General features: G+C 45.6%; 2 protein-coding genes and 1 long non-coding RNA gene across 7 annotated transcripts in view; 2 read left to right on the forward strand and 1 right to left on the reverse strand.

The window, feature by feature from the left end:
* The first annotated feature begins 316 nt into the window (after positions 1-316).
* On the forward strand, positions 317-4,768 carry Fmc1 (formation of mitochondrial complex V assembly factor 1 homolog). Its single transcript, XM_069996895.1, has 2 exons — positions 317-455; positions 4,470-4,768. Exons 1-2 carry the CDS (start codon positions 318-320, stop codon positions 4,671-4,673), a joined length of 342 nt encoding a protein of 113 aa, XP_069852996.1. The 5' UTR covers position 317; the 3' UTR covers positions 4,674-4,768.
* Positions 451-15,271, reverse strand: LOC138809849 (uncharacterized). Its single transcript, XR_011366958.1, has 3 exons — positions 15,020-15,271; positions 2,553-2,653; positions 451-1,228 (listed from the first exon to the last, which is right to left on the reverse strand). It is a non-coding gene; the product is annotated as an uncharacterized lncRNA (long non-coding RNA).
* A 160-nt stretch (positions 15,272-15,431) lies between these two features.
* Luc7l2 (LUC7 like 2, pre-mRNA splicing factor) overlaps positions 15,432-19,326 on the forward strand; it is a 60,150-nt gene continuing 56,255 nt past the window's right edge. For 2 of the 5 annotated variants that reach the window (XM_069996890.1, XM_069996893.1), the window contains exon 1: positions 15,432-15,985. In XM_069996890.1, coding sequence (XP_069852991.1) covers positions 15,925-15,985 — 61 coding nt within the window. In that variant the 5' untranslated portion in view covers positions 15,432-15,924. Of the gene's footprint in view, positions 15,986-18,899; positions 18,984-19,326 lie in introns of all 5 variants that reach the window. The other 3 variants (XM_069996894.1, XM_069996888.1, XM_069996887.1) reach the window with 3 other exon arrangements.

Below are 19,326 nucleotides of genomic sequence, written 5' to 3' on the forward strand. Positions count from 1 at the left end.
CGCTAGCCCCCTTCCGACTCAGCGCCCAGTCATCTCGCGCGGTCTAAAGCTACGCTGCCTTCGGCAGGTGTCAGAAGACCTGGTACCTAGCTACGCTCGGCTTTCGCTTGGTTCGCCCTCAATTCGTTAGGGTGCCGTTCGGCGTTCGACTCATTTCCCTCCCGAGAACCGGCTAGTGGACGTGTGCGGCCGGGCTCGGCGGCGGCGGGCCGTCGGGCCGTACCACGCCGTCCGCGCCGAGGGGGAGCGCCGGAGGGGGAGGGTGTTGGTAGAGGCCAAGGGCGCCGTTGGTTGCGGGCTCGCGTAGAGGACACGGCATGGCGGCCCTGGGGTCCCCGGCGCGCACGCTGCGCGGCCTTCTGCGGGAGCTGCGCTACCTGAGCGCGGCCAGCGGGCGGCCGTACCGCGACACCGCGGCCTACCGGTACCTCGTGAAGACGTTCCGCGCACACCGGGTACGGAGCCGTCCCGGCGGGGGAGGCCCGGGCGGGGGGGGGCAGGGGGCCGGGCCTGCGGGCCCGAGGCCGGGCCTCGCCCGTGAGCCGCGTGCGGGGCGCTGGGCTGCGGATGTTGCCGGGACCCGCGGGGCGCGGCGCCGGGAAGCCGCGGCCGCGCTCGCAGGGGGGAGCCGCGGGAACGTGCTTGGCTGCTGTGCGGCCGGGTGGGTGGCGTGAGACGGGGTGCGCCGTGGAGTCCGTTGAACGGCGGAAATGGTGGAGGGTCTCGTGGCTTCCCCTCTCCCCGGTTTGACGCGAGCGCAGTTTTCCTTCTGTGCCGGTCCTGGGGGCTTGCGCTGTGTGGGCTGCGCTCCGACGAGCTCCCCGTACGTCAGCCACAGCCCCGCGTCCGGCTTGTTGGTTAGTTGGAGAGAAGGACACCCCGGATGTTCCTGCCCTGGCTGCCTCTGAACCGCGATCGTCAGACCTCAGCCTCTGGAGGCGCTCGAATCACCGGCGGAGGCCCTCCGGTGTCAGGCTGAGAGTATCGCGGACGAGGTGGGGTAGTTGGAGCTTCAGGAGAGTAGGAACGGTCTTTTGCATGTGTTGTATCTCTTGCACCACTTGCAAAATAGCACTCTGTGGATCGCAATGGAATGGGTCGTGCTAGCATTTGCTCTCTGACCTGACATGAGACTATTCTAGGGAAGTATTTTTGCGAAATCCAGGCTGGTAGCTTGAAACATCGATTCCTTTTTCAAATGGAGCTGCTGAGGCTCAAAGACAGTTACCTGTACAAAACAAGGAATTAAAAAAAAAACCAAAAACACCTAGAACCCTATAATTTAAGTTACTGGGCTCCCCAGTAAATCCTCACACTCGGTTGCTTCTTTTGGAGTGAAGTATCTGGCTTGGAAAAAGTACACTGGTGAGTCAGTTAGGGCTTCAGCCAAGGAACCTAAGTCTTTGAGCAGTTGGGAAAAGGAAAAGCCATCATTTTAACTTTTAAATTTCTGAGTCACCTCCCTTTACAACTAAAATGCACTTAACTTTTAAAAGGTTATAATGTGGGGCTGGGAAGGTGGCTCCGGGGTAGAGTGCTTGCCTTGCATGCTTGAGGCCCTGGGTTTGATTCCTCAGCACCACATAAGCAGAAAACGCTGGAAGTGGAGCTATGGCTCAAGTGCTAGCACTAGGCTTGAGCTGAGGAGCTGAGGGGCATCGCCCAGGCCCAGAGTTCAGGCCCCAGGACCAATTTAAAAAAAAAAAAAAAAAAAGGTCATAATGTTAGGGATCGTATGTGCTGGGAACTTAGGCCAAATACCTACAATAAGATGTTCTTCAGTACTAAAGCTTGTAGTTCCCCTTAGCAACCATGCATATAATGGTGAAACACTTGAGTACTAAGGGTATGTATTAGTAGTTAAAAAGGGCCTTGGAAAAGAGGATCTTAGGGCCAGGTGCCAGTGGCTCACACCTGTAATTCTAGCTATGCAGGAGGCTGAGATCTGAGGATCATGGTTCAAAGCCAGCCCAGGCAGGAAAGTCCGGAGACTCTTTTCTCCAATAAACCAATAGAAAACTGGAAGTGGTGCTATGGCTGAAGCGGTAGAATGCTCGCCTTGAGCTGGAGAGCGCAGGGACAGAGCCCAAGCCCAGAGTTCAAGCACCACAACCAACCAAAAAAAAAAAAAAAGAGGACCTTAAGTTGGAACCTGGAATTGGTAAGTAAATGGCCCTTAAGGAAATGACCATGCTCCTGCCCTTCACCTGTGATGACTTGTTCCATTTCAACATTTATAAAGCAAAAGGCTAAGTAGCTAGGGAACAGTGGCAGGGACATGTCACAGTTTTGTCTGTGGCCTCTCAATTTCACTGCCTTGGTTTAGCTGTTAAACTTATATGGTTATTATAAGAGATTTCAGAAGGAAAGGATGAATTTTTTGTTGATATCTTCTCAAGAGGATCTAACCAAATTGCGGTCACCATGTACAAGTGGTTGGGCTACAGTGTATACAACAGAATCATAGAGTACTATTCTGCCAGCAACATGGAGTCTGATAATGCTTATGAAAGGAAGCAGGGACACTGAGAAGAAATCCATCATACCATTACCTCATCTTGTAAGGCCTGAAGACGTTGTATAACCATAGGCAGTGGTTCTTAGGCAGATGTTTCAGGTAGTTGTATTGTTTTCAGTGGACGACCTTGGAGCTCTATTAGGAGAAAAATAATCATTTAGGTCCAAAAGACTTCAATACAGGATACAAACTTATTTCAACTCTCATTGTTTCCAGTTTGCAACAGACTACATATTTGCTGTAATAGGCAGGAAGGCAGCTAGGTCAGGAGGAAATGTTTAATGCACTGTCATTGCACACTATGCAGGGTATGCCTTTCTCCACTCTCCTCCTAAACTTGAGAACCATGCTGTTTATATATATGTACTAAACTGTTCATTGAAGTCTTAGAAGCATATATAAGATGTATGCATTTAAGACATGTGTAATAGTAGTTTCTGTCCAATTAAAAGTGCTTGAACCTTAAAGTATGAGGTTCAGGAAGTTGAAGTAGGTGGTAGGCAGGAATTTAAACTTTATTCTAAGTGTAATGGAACTCCATTCTAAGATTTCTTAAGGAGGTGATATGGTTATTGCCTTTGAACAAAAGGCTTGGTCGTTGCTATGAAATTCCTCTGGAAATCATGCTAAAAATTCCAGTGCTGAGGATGGAGGGCAGAAGTTGAGTGCTTGCTTAGCATGCATTATATTAGTTTATTTACTTACTCCTGGTTTATATTCCCAGTTTAGGAAAAATGAAACTACTAATACCACTCTGTAATGTTTATAAATATATAGAGGGGTTTCTATTTTCTTTGGGCTCATAGCTAACTAAAAAAAAAAAAAACTATGCCCATTTTCTCTATGCTTTCCTTAGGAAGATGGAAATCAGCTAAGGAACTTCCCAGTTTTCTATAGGGAAAATGCAATTTTCTGTGCCTTTTTATCCTTATTCATCTTGTTAACCTTTTTCTCTGACTCATGATGCAGGCTCAGCACTCCTATACTATATTGAATTTTTCTCTCAACTTCTATATATGTGGTGTTATATGAAAGAAATGGATTTTATATACTGTATAATCGGTACAGGCCAACAAAAAAAGGATATTATCTCCTGAATTTTTGATTGTTAAAAAGAATAATTTGAGCTGTGGTCTGTTGACTCACACTTGTAATGCTAGGTACTCAGGATTGAAATTCTGTTGCAAGTAGAAAAAAACTATGTGATTTCCAGAGTACCAGCAAAAAGCTGGGCTGGAGGTGTGCTTAAGTGATGGAGCAACAATTGAACAAGCAAGTTGAACAGACACCTGGTCTTGAGTTCAAACCCCTATGCAAAAAACCTCCCAGAAGACCAATTTGGTTAGAGTAGCTGACTGTCACTTTCACACATGTAATATCAAAATTCTAGGTTTTAAGCCAGGTGCTGGTGGCTCACGCCTGTAATCCTAGCTACTCAGGAGGCTGAGATCTGAGGATCACAGTTCAAAGCCAGTTAGGGCAGCAAAGTCCATGAGACTCTTATCTCCAATTAACCACCAGGAAACCGGAACTGGTGCTACAGCTCAAAATGGTACAGTGCAGCCTTGAGCAAAAAGAGCTCAGGGATAGTGACAAGGCCCCGAGGATCAAGCTCCACAAACAGCTTTAAATATATGTATAGTACTTGTATATAATCTTTATTTTGTTATCTGAGACCAAAGCTATTATTTTTCAGACAAAAAAAGTTTTTGATTTGTTAACCAAGCTCACAGAAATACAAAGCAGACCTTAATTTCTTTGAAGGAGAGAGAATATTATATTTTCTAGGTAGCAACAAAAAGGCTTCTGATTAAACTGGAGGTCAAATTTCCTAATAATAAATGTACATGTCTGCATTTTCTCTGTGCAGATTGTTTTCTTGAGAAAGTTTGTTAACACTTTCTCTGTAACTGAGGTTTTAACAGACTACCTGACCTTTCTCGCACTGTAGGTGACCAGTGAGAAGTTGTGCCGAGCCCAACATGAGCTTCATTTCCAAGCTGCCACCTATCTTTGTCTCTTGCGCAGCATTCGGGAGCACGTGGCCCTTCATCAGGAATTTCATGGCAAGGGTGAGCGCTCCGTGGAGGAGTCTGCTGGTTTGGTGGGTCTACAGTTGCCCCATCAGCCTGGAGGGAAGGGCTGGGAGCCATGAACATGGAGAGTCCTCAGATGTTAACTTCCTTTGAGAATTTACTCATTTCTACCAATATGTATTTATCATTAAATTGTTTTTTAAAAAGTTGAGAAGTTTTCTCTGTAATTTTGTTGACTGTTAGAGGTTTCATTTTTACTGCCAGTGAGTTTACTAACCTTACACTAGGATTGATATTCTTGGTGTATTTTAAAAAACTTAGTTCAGTTGTTTTAAATTTTGAAATACAAGCTTATTAAGAATTTAAGTGAGGGGGCTGGGAAGGTGGCTCAGTGGTAGAGCGCTTGCCTTGCATGCATGAGGCCCTGGGTTCAATTCCTCAGCACCACATAAGCAGAAAAAAAAGCCGGAAGTGGCACTGTGGCTCAAGTGGTAGAGTGCTAGCCTTGAGCTGAATAGCTGAGGGACAGCGCCCCAGGCCCAGAGTTCAGGCCCCATGACCAGACCCCCCCCCCCAAAAAAAAAAAGAATTTAAGTGAGGCCAGGTGCCAGTGGCTCACGCCTGTAATCCTAGCTACTCAGGAGGCTGAGAGCTGAGGATCGCGGTTCAGAGCCAGCTCGGGCAGGGAAGTCTGTGAGACTCTCCAATTAACCACCAGAAAACCAGAAGTGGTGCTGTGTGGTTCAAGTGGTAGAGTGCTTGCCTTGAGCTGAAATGCTCAGGGACAGCACCTAGGCCCAGAGTTGAAGCCCTACGACTGACAAAAAAAAAAAAAAAAAATTGAAGTGGTATAAACAAAAATAAAAGCCCATGTTTCCCTTTCTCTTCTCATTTCCAGGTGATAACCATTATTAACAGTTCGATGTGCATTTTTTCACATATATTCTATGCATCTACAAACACAGCATTATATAGACATGATTATATACACATATATACCATATAAAAAAAAATGGACAACTGCCAGGCCCTGGTGGCTCACATCTGTAATCCTAACTACTCTGGAGGCTGAGATCTGAGGATTGTGGTTCAAAGCCAGCCCAGGAAGGGAAGTCCGGGAGACTATCTCCAAACCACCAGAAAACCGGAAGTGGTGCTGTGGCTCAAATGGTAGAGTGCTCGCCTTGAGCTGAAGAGCTCAAGGGACAGCACCTAGGCCTAGAGTTCAAGCCCCACAACTGACTAAAAAAAGCACAACTCAGGGAGGGAAGGAATGGTAGGGGAAAAACAAAGGAAGGGGTAACAATGCTCAAGAGGAAATGTACTCATTAACTTACTCATGTAATTGTAATTCCTCTGTACATTATCTCTACAATAAAAAAAATTTAAAAAATGCACAACTGTGATGTATTAAGGATCTGGTAGGAAACAGCACACTCAGATAAGGTTAATAAGTGTTAAAGAGGTACATAAAGATGTAGGCTGAATTAAATAAGTTCAAGTTGGTTGAAGCACTTGGGGGCTAGCATCAAAGGGGAACTGTTACTTAGGCCTGATAAGCCCTGGCCCTGGGAGCAAGTTCACAGTTCACTCACAGTCTGCAGGGAGGAGTCCAAAGAGAGAGGTATAATGAGCATATTAACAGCTGTTTCCTCATCTCCTGGTCCAATTACTATTTTTTTGCAACTATCTGCAAAAATAGTTCTACTACACACTTGGCTTAGTCAATTTTACTTTCTTGTCCTCACATTGTATCAACCATCACTTTATATTTCTGCAATAGTACTAATCACTTCATCTCCCTCTCTATCTTCACCCAAAAAGTATCTTCTCTTTTTGTGAACTGTCAGTTCTTTATCTGCTTTCCCAGTAGAAGAAACTGGATGTAATTTAAGACTAAAGACCATGACTTTCATCTTGGTAGTCTCTAAAGTACTTTGCCCCATGTATCATGTATTAAGGTTTTTTTTTTTTTTTTGGTCCAGTCGTGGGGCCTGAACTCTGGGCCTGGGCGCAGCTCAAGGCTAGCGCTCTACCTCTTGAGCCACAGCGCCACTTCTGGCTTTTTTCTTTTTGCTTATGTGGTGCTGAGGAATCGAACCCAGGGCTTCAGGCATGCAAGGCAAGCACTCTACCACTGAGCCACCTTCCCAGCCCTTAAGGTTTTTTTTAATGTATGGCTCAAGTTAGCTCTACTTTCTGAACAACAGAACTAATTGTAAAGCATTTCAAAACACTATATTTTCTAAGAAATTAACATTAAAATAATAGTACAAAGATGTTAAACATTTATTCAAATGAATTGATCAAACATTTCATATTGTTCCCTGCTTTATCTTTTGGGGTGTAGGTTTGGCACATTTTATTTATTTTTGTTGGTTGTGGGGCCTTAATTCTGGGCCTGGGCACTGTCCCTCAGCTCTTCAGCACAAGGATAGCACTCTACCACTTGAGCCACAGCACCACTTCTGGCTTTTTCTGCTTATGTGGTGCTGAGGAATCAAACCCAGGGCCTCATGCATGCAAGGCAAGCACTCTACCACTGAGCCACCTTCCCAGCCCTGTCACATTAAAATTACTTTTCTTTGATTGAGATTAAAGCCAGGCCTGCGCTGGTGGCTCACGCCTATAATCCTAGCTACTCAGGAGGCTGAGATCTGAGGATCACAGTTCAAAGCCAGCCCAGGCAGGAAAGTCTGTAAGACTCTTATTTCCAATAAACCACTTGAAAACTGGAAGTGGTGCTGTGGCTCAAGCGGTAGAGCGCTCGCCTTGAGCTGAAGAGCACAAAGACAGCGCCCAAGCCCAGAGTTCAAGCCCCACGACCGACCAAAAAAACCCCCCAAAACAAAGATTAAAGCCAGGTATTGTGCATGTCTGTGCTGCCAGCACTGGGGAGGTGGAAGTAGCAGGAGCACTGCTCCAGGCCAACCTGGGCTACATGGTAAAACTTTCAAGAAAAAAAGTGAAGATAGGCTAGGTTGGCATCTTGATTATATTGCTACTGTGTATATGGAATAAATTATATTTTTAAAGAGTACAGATTTGAGGCAAAATTGCCTAAGGTAAGACTTTAATATGGGTTTTAAATAACAATTTAGGTTTTAATATTACTTTAATAATTTACCAGCTGGTTTTCTAGTGATTAACTGGAGATAAAGAGTCTCTCAGACTTTCCTGTCCAGGCTGGCTTTGAACCGTTATCCTCAGATCTCATCTTCCTGAGTTAGCTAGGATTAGACAGGCGTGAGCCACTGGTGCTGGCTAGGCTATAGCCTCTTAATGAGGCTCAACTTCTGTTAGCATTATCCTCAGCTCCACCCAGGCCTGAGCTCCTCCCTGCTCGAGTCCCCTCTCCCCCTCCACCCCCCCTTAGCTGGCCACTTCTCTTCCCCCCAGACCTACCTGCACACTTACCTTGCTACTACCCCAGAGCTACTCACCTGGATGTGGGCAGATACCATACTGTCCCCTCTTCAGGGGGAGATATGGCTCCTCTCTTGTGCCTGCCTGCCTCTGTGTGGTCCACTGGGATGGTCATGATGGATCCTAACAATCTTCTCAACTAAAGTACTGGGATTATGGATGTATACACAAACCTTCATATATCCCTTCAATTAATTTTCCACTACGCACATAGCAAGCCTCTCCCTTTACTAATATGCCTTCAGAATCATATCCTTGGAAAAACTCCATCTCTACTCTGTCCTTACTTGACAGGATAGCCAAATCAGTTCTTGGAACCTACTGTCGCTGGCTCATGCCTGTAATCCTAGCAACTCAAGGCTAAGATCTGAGATTGAGGTTCCAAGCCAGCCCAGGCAGGAAAGTCTGAGACTCTTACTTCTGATAAATTACCAGACTTCAGGCCCATAACCGACAAAAAACAAAATAATCTTGGCTAATGGAACCCTGGGAGGTGTTGCCAGCAGAAGGCTAAAGGTCCCCTGGTACCACTCAGTTCCGTGGTCCTGTCTCTGTCATAGTGTTGTTCCCGGTCAAGGCACATTAAGGAGCAGGCAGTGGGTTGCAACAATCACCAAAAACTTCGGAAGTGGCTTAAGTGGTAGAGCACTAGCTTTGAGCAAAAGTTCGGAAACAGTGCCTACACTCTGAGTTCAAGCCCCAGAAAAAAAGAAAAAAGAATCCTTTTTTTTTTTTTTTTTGAGGGAGGGAGGGAGAGAAAGACATAGTCTTAATACCTTAACCCAAGCTAGCCTTGTGATCTTTTCCTGCCTCAGCCTCCCTGATTCTAAGATTACATGTGCAACTACTCCCAGTGTGGAGCCATGATCTTTATTGCAACATTTTACTATTATGCCTAAGGGAATTCTCTGCCCTCCCACCTTATTTTACTGTCTAATTCTTATTCATTCTTCAACATTTCAGGGTAAATTTCAATTTTTGTCCTTGAAGATTAAATCTCATGTAGTCCAAGCTGACCGGAACGTCTAGGCTCAAACAATCCTTCTGTGTCGGCCTCCTCTGTAGCATTCACCACTGTTATCAGGCTCAACAAGCATTATTGAATGCTTATGTGTTGGCACAAGCTTAGGTACTCTTTTGGTTTTTTGTTGTGGATTTTTGTTGTTGTTGTTGGTGGTGGTTTTGGACTTGGACACTGACCCTGAGCTCTTCAGCTCAAGGCCAGCAATCTACTATGAACCACAGTGTCACTTCCCGTTTTCTGGTGGTTAATTGGAGATAAGAGTCTCATGGCCCTCTGTACAGTATTTTCTTTCTTTCTTTTTTTTTTGGTCCGGTCGTGGGGCCTGAACTCTGGGCCTGGGCGCTGTCCCTCAGCTCTTCAGCTCAAGGCTAGCACTCTACCACTTGAGCCACAGCGCCACTTCCAGCTTTTTTCTTTTTTCTTATGTGGTGCTGAGGAATCAAACCCAGGGCCTCAGGCATGCAAGGCAAGTGCTCTACCACTGAGCCACCTTCCCAGCCCTCTGTACAGTATTTTCACAATAAAAAAAAGAGTCTCATGGTCTTTCCTACCTGAGCTGGCTTTGAACCATGATCCTCAGATCTCAGCCTCCTGAGTAGCTAGGATTACAGGCATGAGGATTTTGTTTTGAGACAATCTGAAGACAATCTTAAGCTCATGATTCCTGCCTTAATAGGTGCTACCCTCCTTGCATTACAGGAGTTTGAATTCAGAGCTTTTGCTCGCTCAGCTAGCTTATTTAGTGAGCACGTGAGCCATGCCCTTCTTGTTATTCTTAAAAAGTTAAAAATATTCTTTAAGCAGCACAGTTTGTATATCCTTATTTGTTTTAATTCCCCTCTAATTCATAGAAAATTCTTTTTTTTTTTCTTCCCAGTCGTTGGGATTGAACTCTGGACCTGGGCACTGTCCCTCAGCTCTTCAGTTCAAAGCTAGGGCTCTACCACTTGAGCCACAGCACCACTTCTGGCTTTTTTTTTTTCCTGAGTGGTTTATTGGAGATAAAAGTGTCTCGGCCTTTTCTGCCTGGGCTGGCTTTATTGTTTTTGTTTTTGTTTTTGGATCCGGTCGTGGGACCTGAACTCTGGGCCTGGGCACTGTCCCTCAGCTCTTCAGCTCAAGGCTGGCACTCTACCACTTGAGCCACAGCGCCACTTCCAGGGCCTCATGCATGCAAGGCAAGCTCTCTACTACCGAGCCACCTTCCAAGCCCCCCTGGGCTGGCTTTAAACTGAGATCCTTAGATCTCAGCCTCCTGAGTAGCTAGGATTACAGGAGTGAGCCACTGGCTCCTGGCTTCATAGAAAATTCATCTTAGGTTCTGCTTTTGCTATTTATTCTCTCTACAAGTTTCAGATATCAATGCATTTATTTTCACTAGAACTGAAGATGTTTTTATTTTGAGATAGAAATATGAACATGTGATAAGGACTAGATGCCACCCAAGGGCCACTTGTGGCTCAAGCCTTTGGTCCTAGTTACTCCAAAGGCTGAGACCTGAGGATCCTGGTCCAGCCTGGGCAAAAAAATCTGTGAGACAGTTCTCCAATTAACCACCAAACAGCTGGAAGTGGAGCTGTGGCTCAAGTGACAGAACAAAGTACCTTTGAGCAAAAAAAGTTCAGGGACAACACCCAGGCTCTGAGTTCAAGCCACAAACTGACAAAAAAATTACCTGCCAAATCTTTAGCCTACAGTTTTATATTCTGGTGGTCAAGAAACTGATGCTTTAAAACTAGTGCAATTGTCCTTAATTATTAACTACTTAGTAGAGGAAGATAAAAATCACTAGAAAAGATAGATATTTTATATTTAGTTTATACTATCCTATACATATTTTTTTCAAGTAGATGTTTAGTGCACAAAGTGTCCAGATAAACCAAAAATGATCTCACATAATAAAACCAGGAGAAATAATGGACAACAGATATAAACTTCACACATTAGAGCTGGCAAACTCAAGATTATTATTTTTGGGGGGGGGGTTCGGTTGTGGGGCCTGAACTCTGGGCCTGGGCGCTGTCCCTCAGCTCTTCAGCTCAAGGCTAACACTCTACCACTTGAACCACAGCGCCACTTCCAGATTTTTTTTTCTGCTTATGTGGTGCTGAGGAACCGAACCCAGGGCCTCATGCATGCAAGGCAAGCGCTCTACCCCTGAGCCACCTTCCCAGCCCTATTCTTATTATTTTTGTTGGTCATGGGGCCTGAACTCTGGGCCTGCGTGCTGTCCCTCAACTCTTCAGCTCAAGGCTAGTGCTCTATCACTTGAGCCACAGTGCCACCTGCCTTTTTCTGCTTATGTGGTGCTGAGGAATCAAACCAGGGCCTCGCATGCAAGGCAAGCACTCTACCACTGAGCCACCTTCCCAGCCCCACAAACAAGATTATTAAACAAGATGGCTGGGAAGGCCAATCTTAGTAACTTCAGCTGGTGATCAAACTAAAAAGTAATATATTATAAAAAGAATGTGATAGGAAATCTAGAACTAAGAATTCTGCTGATAGATTTAACAATAGATTAGATACAACTGGAAGGAGACTGATGAACAACAAATTTGTTAGAAAAACAAAACAAGGGGCTAGGAAGGTGGCTCACTGGTAGAGTGCTTGCCCTGCATGCATGAGGCCCTGGGTTTGATTCCTCAGCACCACATAAGCAGAAAAAGCTGGAAGGGGTACTGTGGCTAGAGCACTAGCCTTGAGCTGAAGAGCTGAGGGACAGTGCCCAGGCCGAGTTCAGGCCCCAATACTGAAAAAAAAAAAAAAAAAAAAGAAAAGAAAAAGAAAAACAAAACAAATATCCCACGAAGGAAACTTTGAAAGATAAGGTAGAAAGTGGAAACGTGAAAGTAAAGTGATGTACAAAATATAGACTTTAAAAAAAAAATCCTGAAGTTGAGGACAGTATCTGAAGTCAATCAGTGAGCTGCAACAGAATAAAAATAAATCCATAACCAAATATATTAAAAATTGGAGAAACCAAAAGCTGCAAAGCCAGTAGCCAACTGGCTAGCCAACCACCTTCAAGGACAGACAAACTGAGAACTTTTTGGGGATAGTGGAAAGTAAAAGGTAAGCTATGTGCCTAATAAAAATTACTAGCTGGGCGTTGGTGGCTCATAACTATAATCCTAGCTACTTAGGAGGCTGAGATCTGATGATCCTGGTTCAAAGCCAGCCCTAGCAGAAAAGTCCCTGTGAGGCTCTTACCTCCAGTTATCCACTCAAAAACTCAAAGTGGAACCGTGGCTCAAGTGTAGAGCGCTAGCCTTTTACCTTTTTTTTTTTTTTTTGCCAGTCATGGGGCCTGAACTCTGGGCCTAGGTGCTGTCCCTCAGCTCTTCAGCTCAAGGCTAGCACTCTACCACTTGAGCCACAGCATCATATCCGGCTTTTTCTGCTTATGTGGTGCTGAGGAATCGAACCCGGGGCCTCATGCATGTGAGGCAAGCACTCTACCACTGAGCACCTCCCCAGCCCAAAGAGCGCTAGCCTTGAGCATAAAGAAGCTCAGGGACAGCACCCAGGCCCTGAGTTCAAACCTTACAACCAACAAAAATCAGCAAAACAAAACAAAACAAAAGCAAAAACTACGAGCTTAGTACTGCTAGTTTGTGCCTGTAATCCTAACTACTTAGGAGGCTAAGATCTGAGGATCAGAGTTTGAAAACAGCCCAGGGCAGGAAAGTATGTGACTCTTTTTTTTTTTGGTCGGCTGTGGGGCTTGAACTCTGGGCCTGGGCACTGTCCCTCAGCTCTTCAGCTCAAGGTGAGCGCTCTACCACTTGAGCTACAGCGCCACTTCCAGTTTTCCGGTGGTTTATTGGAGATAGGAGTCTCACGGTCTCTCCTGCCCTGGCTGGCTTTGAACTGTGATCCTCAGATCTCAGCCTCCTGAGTAGCTAGGATTACAGGTGTGAGCCACCAGCGCCCGGCATGTGACTCTTATTCTAAAATACATTAACCAAAAAACCAGAAGTGAAGCTGTGACTCAAGTGGTAGAGTGCTGTGAGCAAAACGCAGCTCAGGGACAGCTCCCCGGTCCTGGGTTCAAGCCCCAGGAGGACCAAACAAAACGAGGAAAAAACCCACTTCCAGCAGGGTGCAGGTGGCTCACATCTGTAATGACTTGGGAGGCTGAGATCTGAAGATGGAAGTTTGAAGCCAGCCCAGGCAGGACAATCCCAGAGACTCTTATCTCCAATTAACAACCCCCCCCCGAAAAAAATATGTTGGGAAGTGGAGGGGTGGCTTACATGGTAGAGTACTATCCTTGAGCAAAGGTGCTCAAGAACAGTGCTTATGCCCTGAGTTCAAGCCCCATGATGGACAAAAGAAAAGTATTGGCTATGGATGTAGTTCAGTGGTAAGAGTGCTTATTAAGCATGCAGGAGACACTGGGTGTATTACCAGCACTACCAACACAAGAAAAAGACAGCAAACTATTTAAATAACGCAGCTATTTTTAGGATACATCTGAAATATAAGCCAGAAAGGTAAATATAAAAATTAACTAGAAATGTAGAATGATAAGATCTCTTCACTAAAATGATCAGTGTTTTGTGTACCTCTAATACTGTTTCTAGAATACCATATATATTAGTTCTACATTTCTGGAGGACATAATTTATATATTTTCTATTGTCAAGTTTCAAATGATGTTCCTAGTATTAGGAATTGTTTATAATTTTGAGGGTTTTTTTTTGTCAGTCTTAGGACTTGAACTCAGGGCCTGGGCACTGTCCCTGAGCTTCATTTGCTCAAGGATGGCACTCTACCACTTGAGCCACAGTGTCACTTCTGGCTTTTTCTGTTTATGTGGTACTGAGAAATTGAACCCAGGGCTTCATGCATGCTATGCAAGCACTCTACTACTAGGATCACATTCTCAGCCTAATCTTGAGTTCTTAAAGACACCAAAGAATTTTTTTAATCTTTCATGGCTAAATTTTTATTTATCCAGAATGCATTAAAAAATATCTTGGGGGTCTGGGAAGGTGGCTCTGGTAGAGTGCTTGCTTCACATGCATGAGGTCCTTGGGCTTGATTCCTCGGCACCACATAAACAGAAAAGCTGGAAGTAGTGATGTGACTCCAGTGGTAGAGCCCTAGCCTTGAGCTGAAGAGCTGAGGGACAGGGCCCACGACCAGAATTCAAGCTCTGCGACGAAAACAAAATTTTTTGGAACTATGATTGTTTTTCGTTAACTTTGTGTATGTGTGCCAGTACTAGGGCTTGAACTCAGAGCCTGGGTGCTGTCATTTAGCTTTTTTTTGCCCAAGGCTAGTGCTCTACCACTTTAGCCATAGTTCCACTTCTGGCTTTTTGATGGTTAACTGGAAGTATAAGAGTCTCATGGACTTCCTGCTAGGGCTAGCTTCCAATTGTGATCCTCGGAGCTCAATCTTTTGAGTAGCTAGGATTATAGGCGTGAGCCACTGGTACCCAGATTCATGTTATCTTTTTATTCCTTTGTATTAGCTAGGAATTATAAGTCCTAATGCACATACAATTATTAGACAAAAAATCCTACTATAGAAAATGCTTTCTTTTTGGGTATTGGGACTGAATCTTGAACTCAAGGCCTCATACTTTTGCTTGGATTTTTCACTGGAGGCCGTTGCTCTACCATTTAAGTCACAGCTCTCGACTTCTTGCAATGGTCTCCAGAACTTTTCTGCCCCGCTGACTTCGAACCCTGATCCTCCTATCTCAGCTTCCTGAGTAGATAAGATTTACAGACGACAGCCACTAGCACCCGGCTGGGCTACATCTTAGAGTAACTCGTATTTACCACAGTTCTGTAAAACACCAGGCCAGGTCTCTGGCCTCGGTATTTTGCCCTCACAAACCTGCCTGTAAGGGCTGCAGGTTTATCTCAGGTGGCCATAGGAGTCAATCAACCGAAGGTCCCCAGGTTTGGAGCACTGAGCGAAGGCCACCTTGCGGCCAGTGTCCAGGAGTTCGGAGAACGCTGGTGAATTTTCACAGGCGCCAAGATGGACTCATACCTTCACCCCGTTCCAACAGGCAACAATGGATCGGACCGGATTGGGACCCTGCCCCTGGTGCAGCCAAGCCCGGGTGTAACTCGGGGACCAGACGCCCCGCTCAGGGCGCCGCCGCCGCCGCCGCCGCCGCAGGAGGCCCCGAAACCAGTCGGTTCGTCAGCGAGGAGGAATACACCCCAGCAGGACCGTCGGGCACGGGCACTACCTACTTGGACTCGGGCTAACCTCGGGCATTTTGATAATTAGGATGTGTTCCCCCGCCCCCCACCCCCCCCAGCGTAACGCCCCGCGCGGCTCAAGGCTCGGGGCAGCGCTGTCAGCAGCGTTTAGCGCCTAGGGGCAGATCTCGCTCTGGTGACGGTTGAAGAACGTATTCTCGCGAGATCTGGGGGCAGGGGCGGACGCCGCACGCGTGCACGAGCTCGAGAGCCGTTAGGGTGGAACCCTCCCTGGCGGGGCGGGCGGAGCGGAGACAGTTGGACGCCTGTTGGTGGAGGCCCCGCGGGAAACGACGCAGCGCGAAGAGCGTGCGCGCTCCCGCCGCGGCGACGGTGGTGGCGAGCGGCGTCAGAGTTTGGAGGGGGGGCTGACGGCTTCTGGAGGGTGGCGGTGTTGGACGCAAGAGCTTGCTTATCCCGTGTCGCTCCTGTCCCGGGAACCGGACGGAGAGCGAGGGCGCGAGGGTGGCTTTCGGGGGCTGCCATTTTCCACGTACACGGTCTTCGTGAGGAGCGCAGCCCGGACTCTCCCGCGACCCCTTCGGCTCCCCTTCAGCTCGCCTTGAGGCGGCGGCGGCCACCGAGACCGCATCGCACCTCCCCCAGCCCTACTCCCCCTCCCCCTCCCCGCCCGGCAGGGCCCGGTTTGCGCCCCACCCCCGCCCGTCCTCCCGCTACGCCGCCGCCATGTCGGCGCAGGCCCAGATGCGCGCTATGCTGGACCAGTTGATGGGCACCTCCCGGGACGGTAAGTCTCTGCCAGAGCCCTGGGGGTGGGGGAGGGGATGGATGGGGCCGGTGGCGGCGGCGTCGACGACGACGACGACGACGACGACGACGGAACGGGTCTGGGGGCCCAACGGGGCGCGCGCCTGTGGCGAGTGAGGGGCTCGTAGATTGGTAACACGAGGTCCGGGGCTCCCGTCTCGTCCAATCAGGGCTTGGCAGGCGGGTTTGAGGGCGGCGACTACTCGGATTGGCGGGAACTGCTGCCAATGGGGCGAGGCGGGGCCTGGGGGCTGAAAGGAGAGTTTGTGCTTTTAATGTTGACTTGGCCTGGATGGCTAGGCCCACGTCTCTCTCGCGTAGTCTGGCGGCCAGTTTTGTCGCTGATTAGGTACGTGCAGATTGCAAACTCTGCACCCGGATTTAGTTCCTTAACGCGGATCTTTGGAATCCTCCCTCGCGACAGTCCCCCAGAGAATCCGGAAGGGACCCCTCCCCCTCTCCAACCTTCCTGGGTGTGGAGGAAAGCTTTGCTTCTAACCGTATCCTAGAGATGCTCAGTCGTATCCCACACCGTCTACCATTTTGGTGGAAAATCTGACCCAAACCATGGTTTCTTGAAGTGGGTGTGTTTGGCCCCATTTTGTGGAAATAAAAATGTTAGGGCCTGTTTTTCCGAGAGACCTCCATTTTGTTAGACAGTTTAATAGAGGCTTTGTTCAGCAAATAATGACAAGTCGTACTTGTTCCCCAGACAGAACCATTTTGGAAATTTGATGTCTAGCAAACTAGAATTGAGGTAAACAAGAGGCTTTTTAGGTACTTAGGTTAGAATCTGTATGGAAAGCTACTACATGCTGTATTATGTTGTGAAGAGAATTTCTAAATGGCATAATAGATGTGTTATTTTTTGGCGTTAATTTCAAATCAAATCAATACTAACATGGAGGGAAAGGTCTAGTTAAGTACTTAAAAAACAAAGCACAATCTTTGATCTGTGTTGCTTGTTCAGACAATTTCTTAGCCATTTAAATACTTTTTTTTCTCAACAACTTCTTTGAATTTTTTTTTTGGCTTAGGAGATGACAGTCTTAAATTTAGATGATAAGAGTTGGTCTTTATTTGAGTACTTTGCAATAAAGTATGTGAATAGAAACCCCATTTCAGTCAATTCTTTTTAGAAATGCATACTTACAATGACATTTCAGTGTTAATGGTTCACATTCAACAAAACCCTGCTTGGGAACTTTTCATTGTAGATGGCAAACCTGTTTGTTGTTGTGTGTGGAGGAGGGAAAGACTTGGAAGAAAAGAAGTTCTATTTTTATAGTAAACCCTTGAAAGTTAACATTGATTAAAAATGTCAATGGAAGGCTGGGGATGTAGTACAGTGGTAGACACACACACACACACACACACACACACACACACACACACACAGCCAATGGAAAATCTTTTACCATTTTTACATTTAGATAAGGATGGTTACTTCATACCTGCAGCTTGTCTTAATATTGTTCCCTTCCATCATGGGAGGAGAGGGTATTGGGAAAGGGCTTTATCCAGGATCTTAACAGAACAATGTTGTAATGAAATTATAGAAGCCACTTAAGGCTTATTTTATTTGATTCTTTTAATCCTTAATGATGCCATTTTTAATTTCTTCTGCATACATTGTTTGATCTTACTGTTTTGGGTGGGTTGTTGGATTAAGGTCACTGTCACCTGGTAAATTTCTGAACTAGGCAACTTTAGCATTGCAAAGCTGAATGTATATCTACATATATATATATATATGTGTGTATATATATGTGTATATATATGTCTCAGTCCAGTAGAAAGCTGAATTAGAATTTGTATTTTTTTGTCTCTTTGTTACTGGATTATTATTTTTTAATTTTGGCCTTCAAACCTCAAGGATTTATGAATGAACTTTTATGAGTTTAGACTAGTGTTCAGTTGAAATGATTAGTTTTTGACTGCTGTATTGATAAGAAGCGTCACTTTCAAGGAAAATAATGGAATTTTTTTAGATATTCAAGTTCTTTTATGTACATGAGAAAAGAATCAGAACATTCCTTCTTACTGGAGACTTAATGAACCTACATATTTTATTTCCTAATTCAGAGCCTTTAAATAATTAGGATATTCTTTTTTTTAGCATACAGCCAATTTCAAGTTATCCAGAGATAGGTGAATATGGATACATCATTGAATAACCCTATGTAATTTGAAACCATATAATGGGAAGCTTTGTATTGGACACAAGAGCAGCTTTCGGGGAAAGATGTTTGGGTGTCTTTGGCACTAAGAGTTGGAAATGAGGGACTTGAGGTGGGAAAGAGATGGAAAAGGTAGGTGGGGGGGTATTAAAAGAAGCTCTAGTTTTTGTTTTTGTTTTAATTCCAAAGACTAGAGCAACCATTCTCTCTTTGGGTAGTAAGGCTTAAGGTGGTAATGGTTCCCTCAACTTTGAGTGTTCTATTTGTGAAAGAGTCTGAGGTGGTACAGGAATCCTGGAGCACTGGGAAATCGTTACTCCCTCTTCAATAAGATTCCTTCCCTTTCCCTTCCCAACAGATTTTATTTAAGTCCCTTTTAAATTAATCCTTGGAGATTTAAGTGTTATTTAAATGTGCCTTATATTGAATTACTTACGTCAGCTAATCATGTAGATACCTAAACCTCATTGGAGTCCTCAAAAATAGGAATTATGGTGGCAGGAAAATGGAGAGGTAATTTTTAAATCACTGGGCACTACCAGAAAGATCAGTCCTGGGTGAGTGGTAGAAGTGGGGGGCTATGGACAATCAGAGGGCAACATCATGGTGCTGGGAGGTTGGGAAGGGGGGGGATGACCAGGAGGTGGGAGAAGAATGCATAAGGGAGGTGGGAGGGCCAAAGACAAACTTTGCCTTCTTTGCAATTTTGCCTAGGGCCCTGGTGGTGGCAACCGCCTGTGTGCCACTGAAAATCGTGCCGATGCCTGGCATACTGCATAAATGGAAGCAGGGTACCGCGTGAGTTGAAACATTGGTCACACTATATAAAGTTTGTATATGTGAATCAGTGTAACTCATACCCATGTAACTGGGGGTCTGACTGTATTTGGATTTTTCTGATAAGGCATCATGGGCTAAGGAAAAGAGCACTGGGCTGAGACTCAGGAGACCTGGTCTCTAATTATAATCTTGGGTAAGTCACATAACCTTCTTTGCCTCAAGTTTAATCTGTAATTTGTTATATGGGAAGCTAAATAATTCCCTATGTTACTCTAAAAAAATGTTGGAAAGCAAATATAAAGATTTTCAGGTGGGAGGAATCATAAGTAGATACTAATTATTAGTTTCTTATTTTCTCTTA

This window comes from Dipodomys merriami, unplaced genomic scaffold (genome assembly GCF_024711535.1).
Source record: "Dipodomys merriami isolate MVZ:Mamm:240054 unplaced genomic scaffold, mDipMer1.0.p SCAF_5, whole genome shotgun sequence".
Classification (NCBI taxonomy): domain Eukaryota; kingdom Metazoa; phylum Chordata; class Mammalia; order Rodentia; family Heteromyidae; genus Dipodomys; species Dipodomys merriami.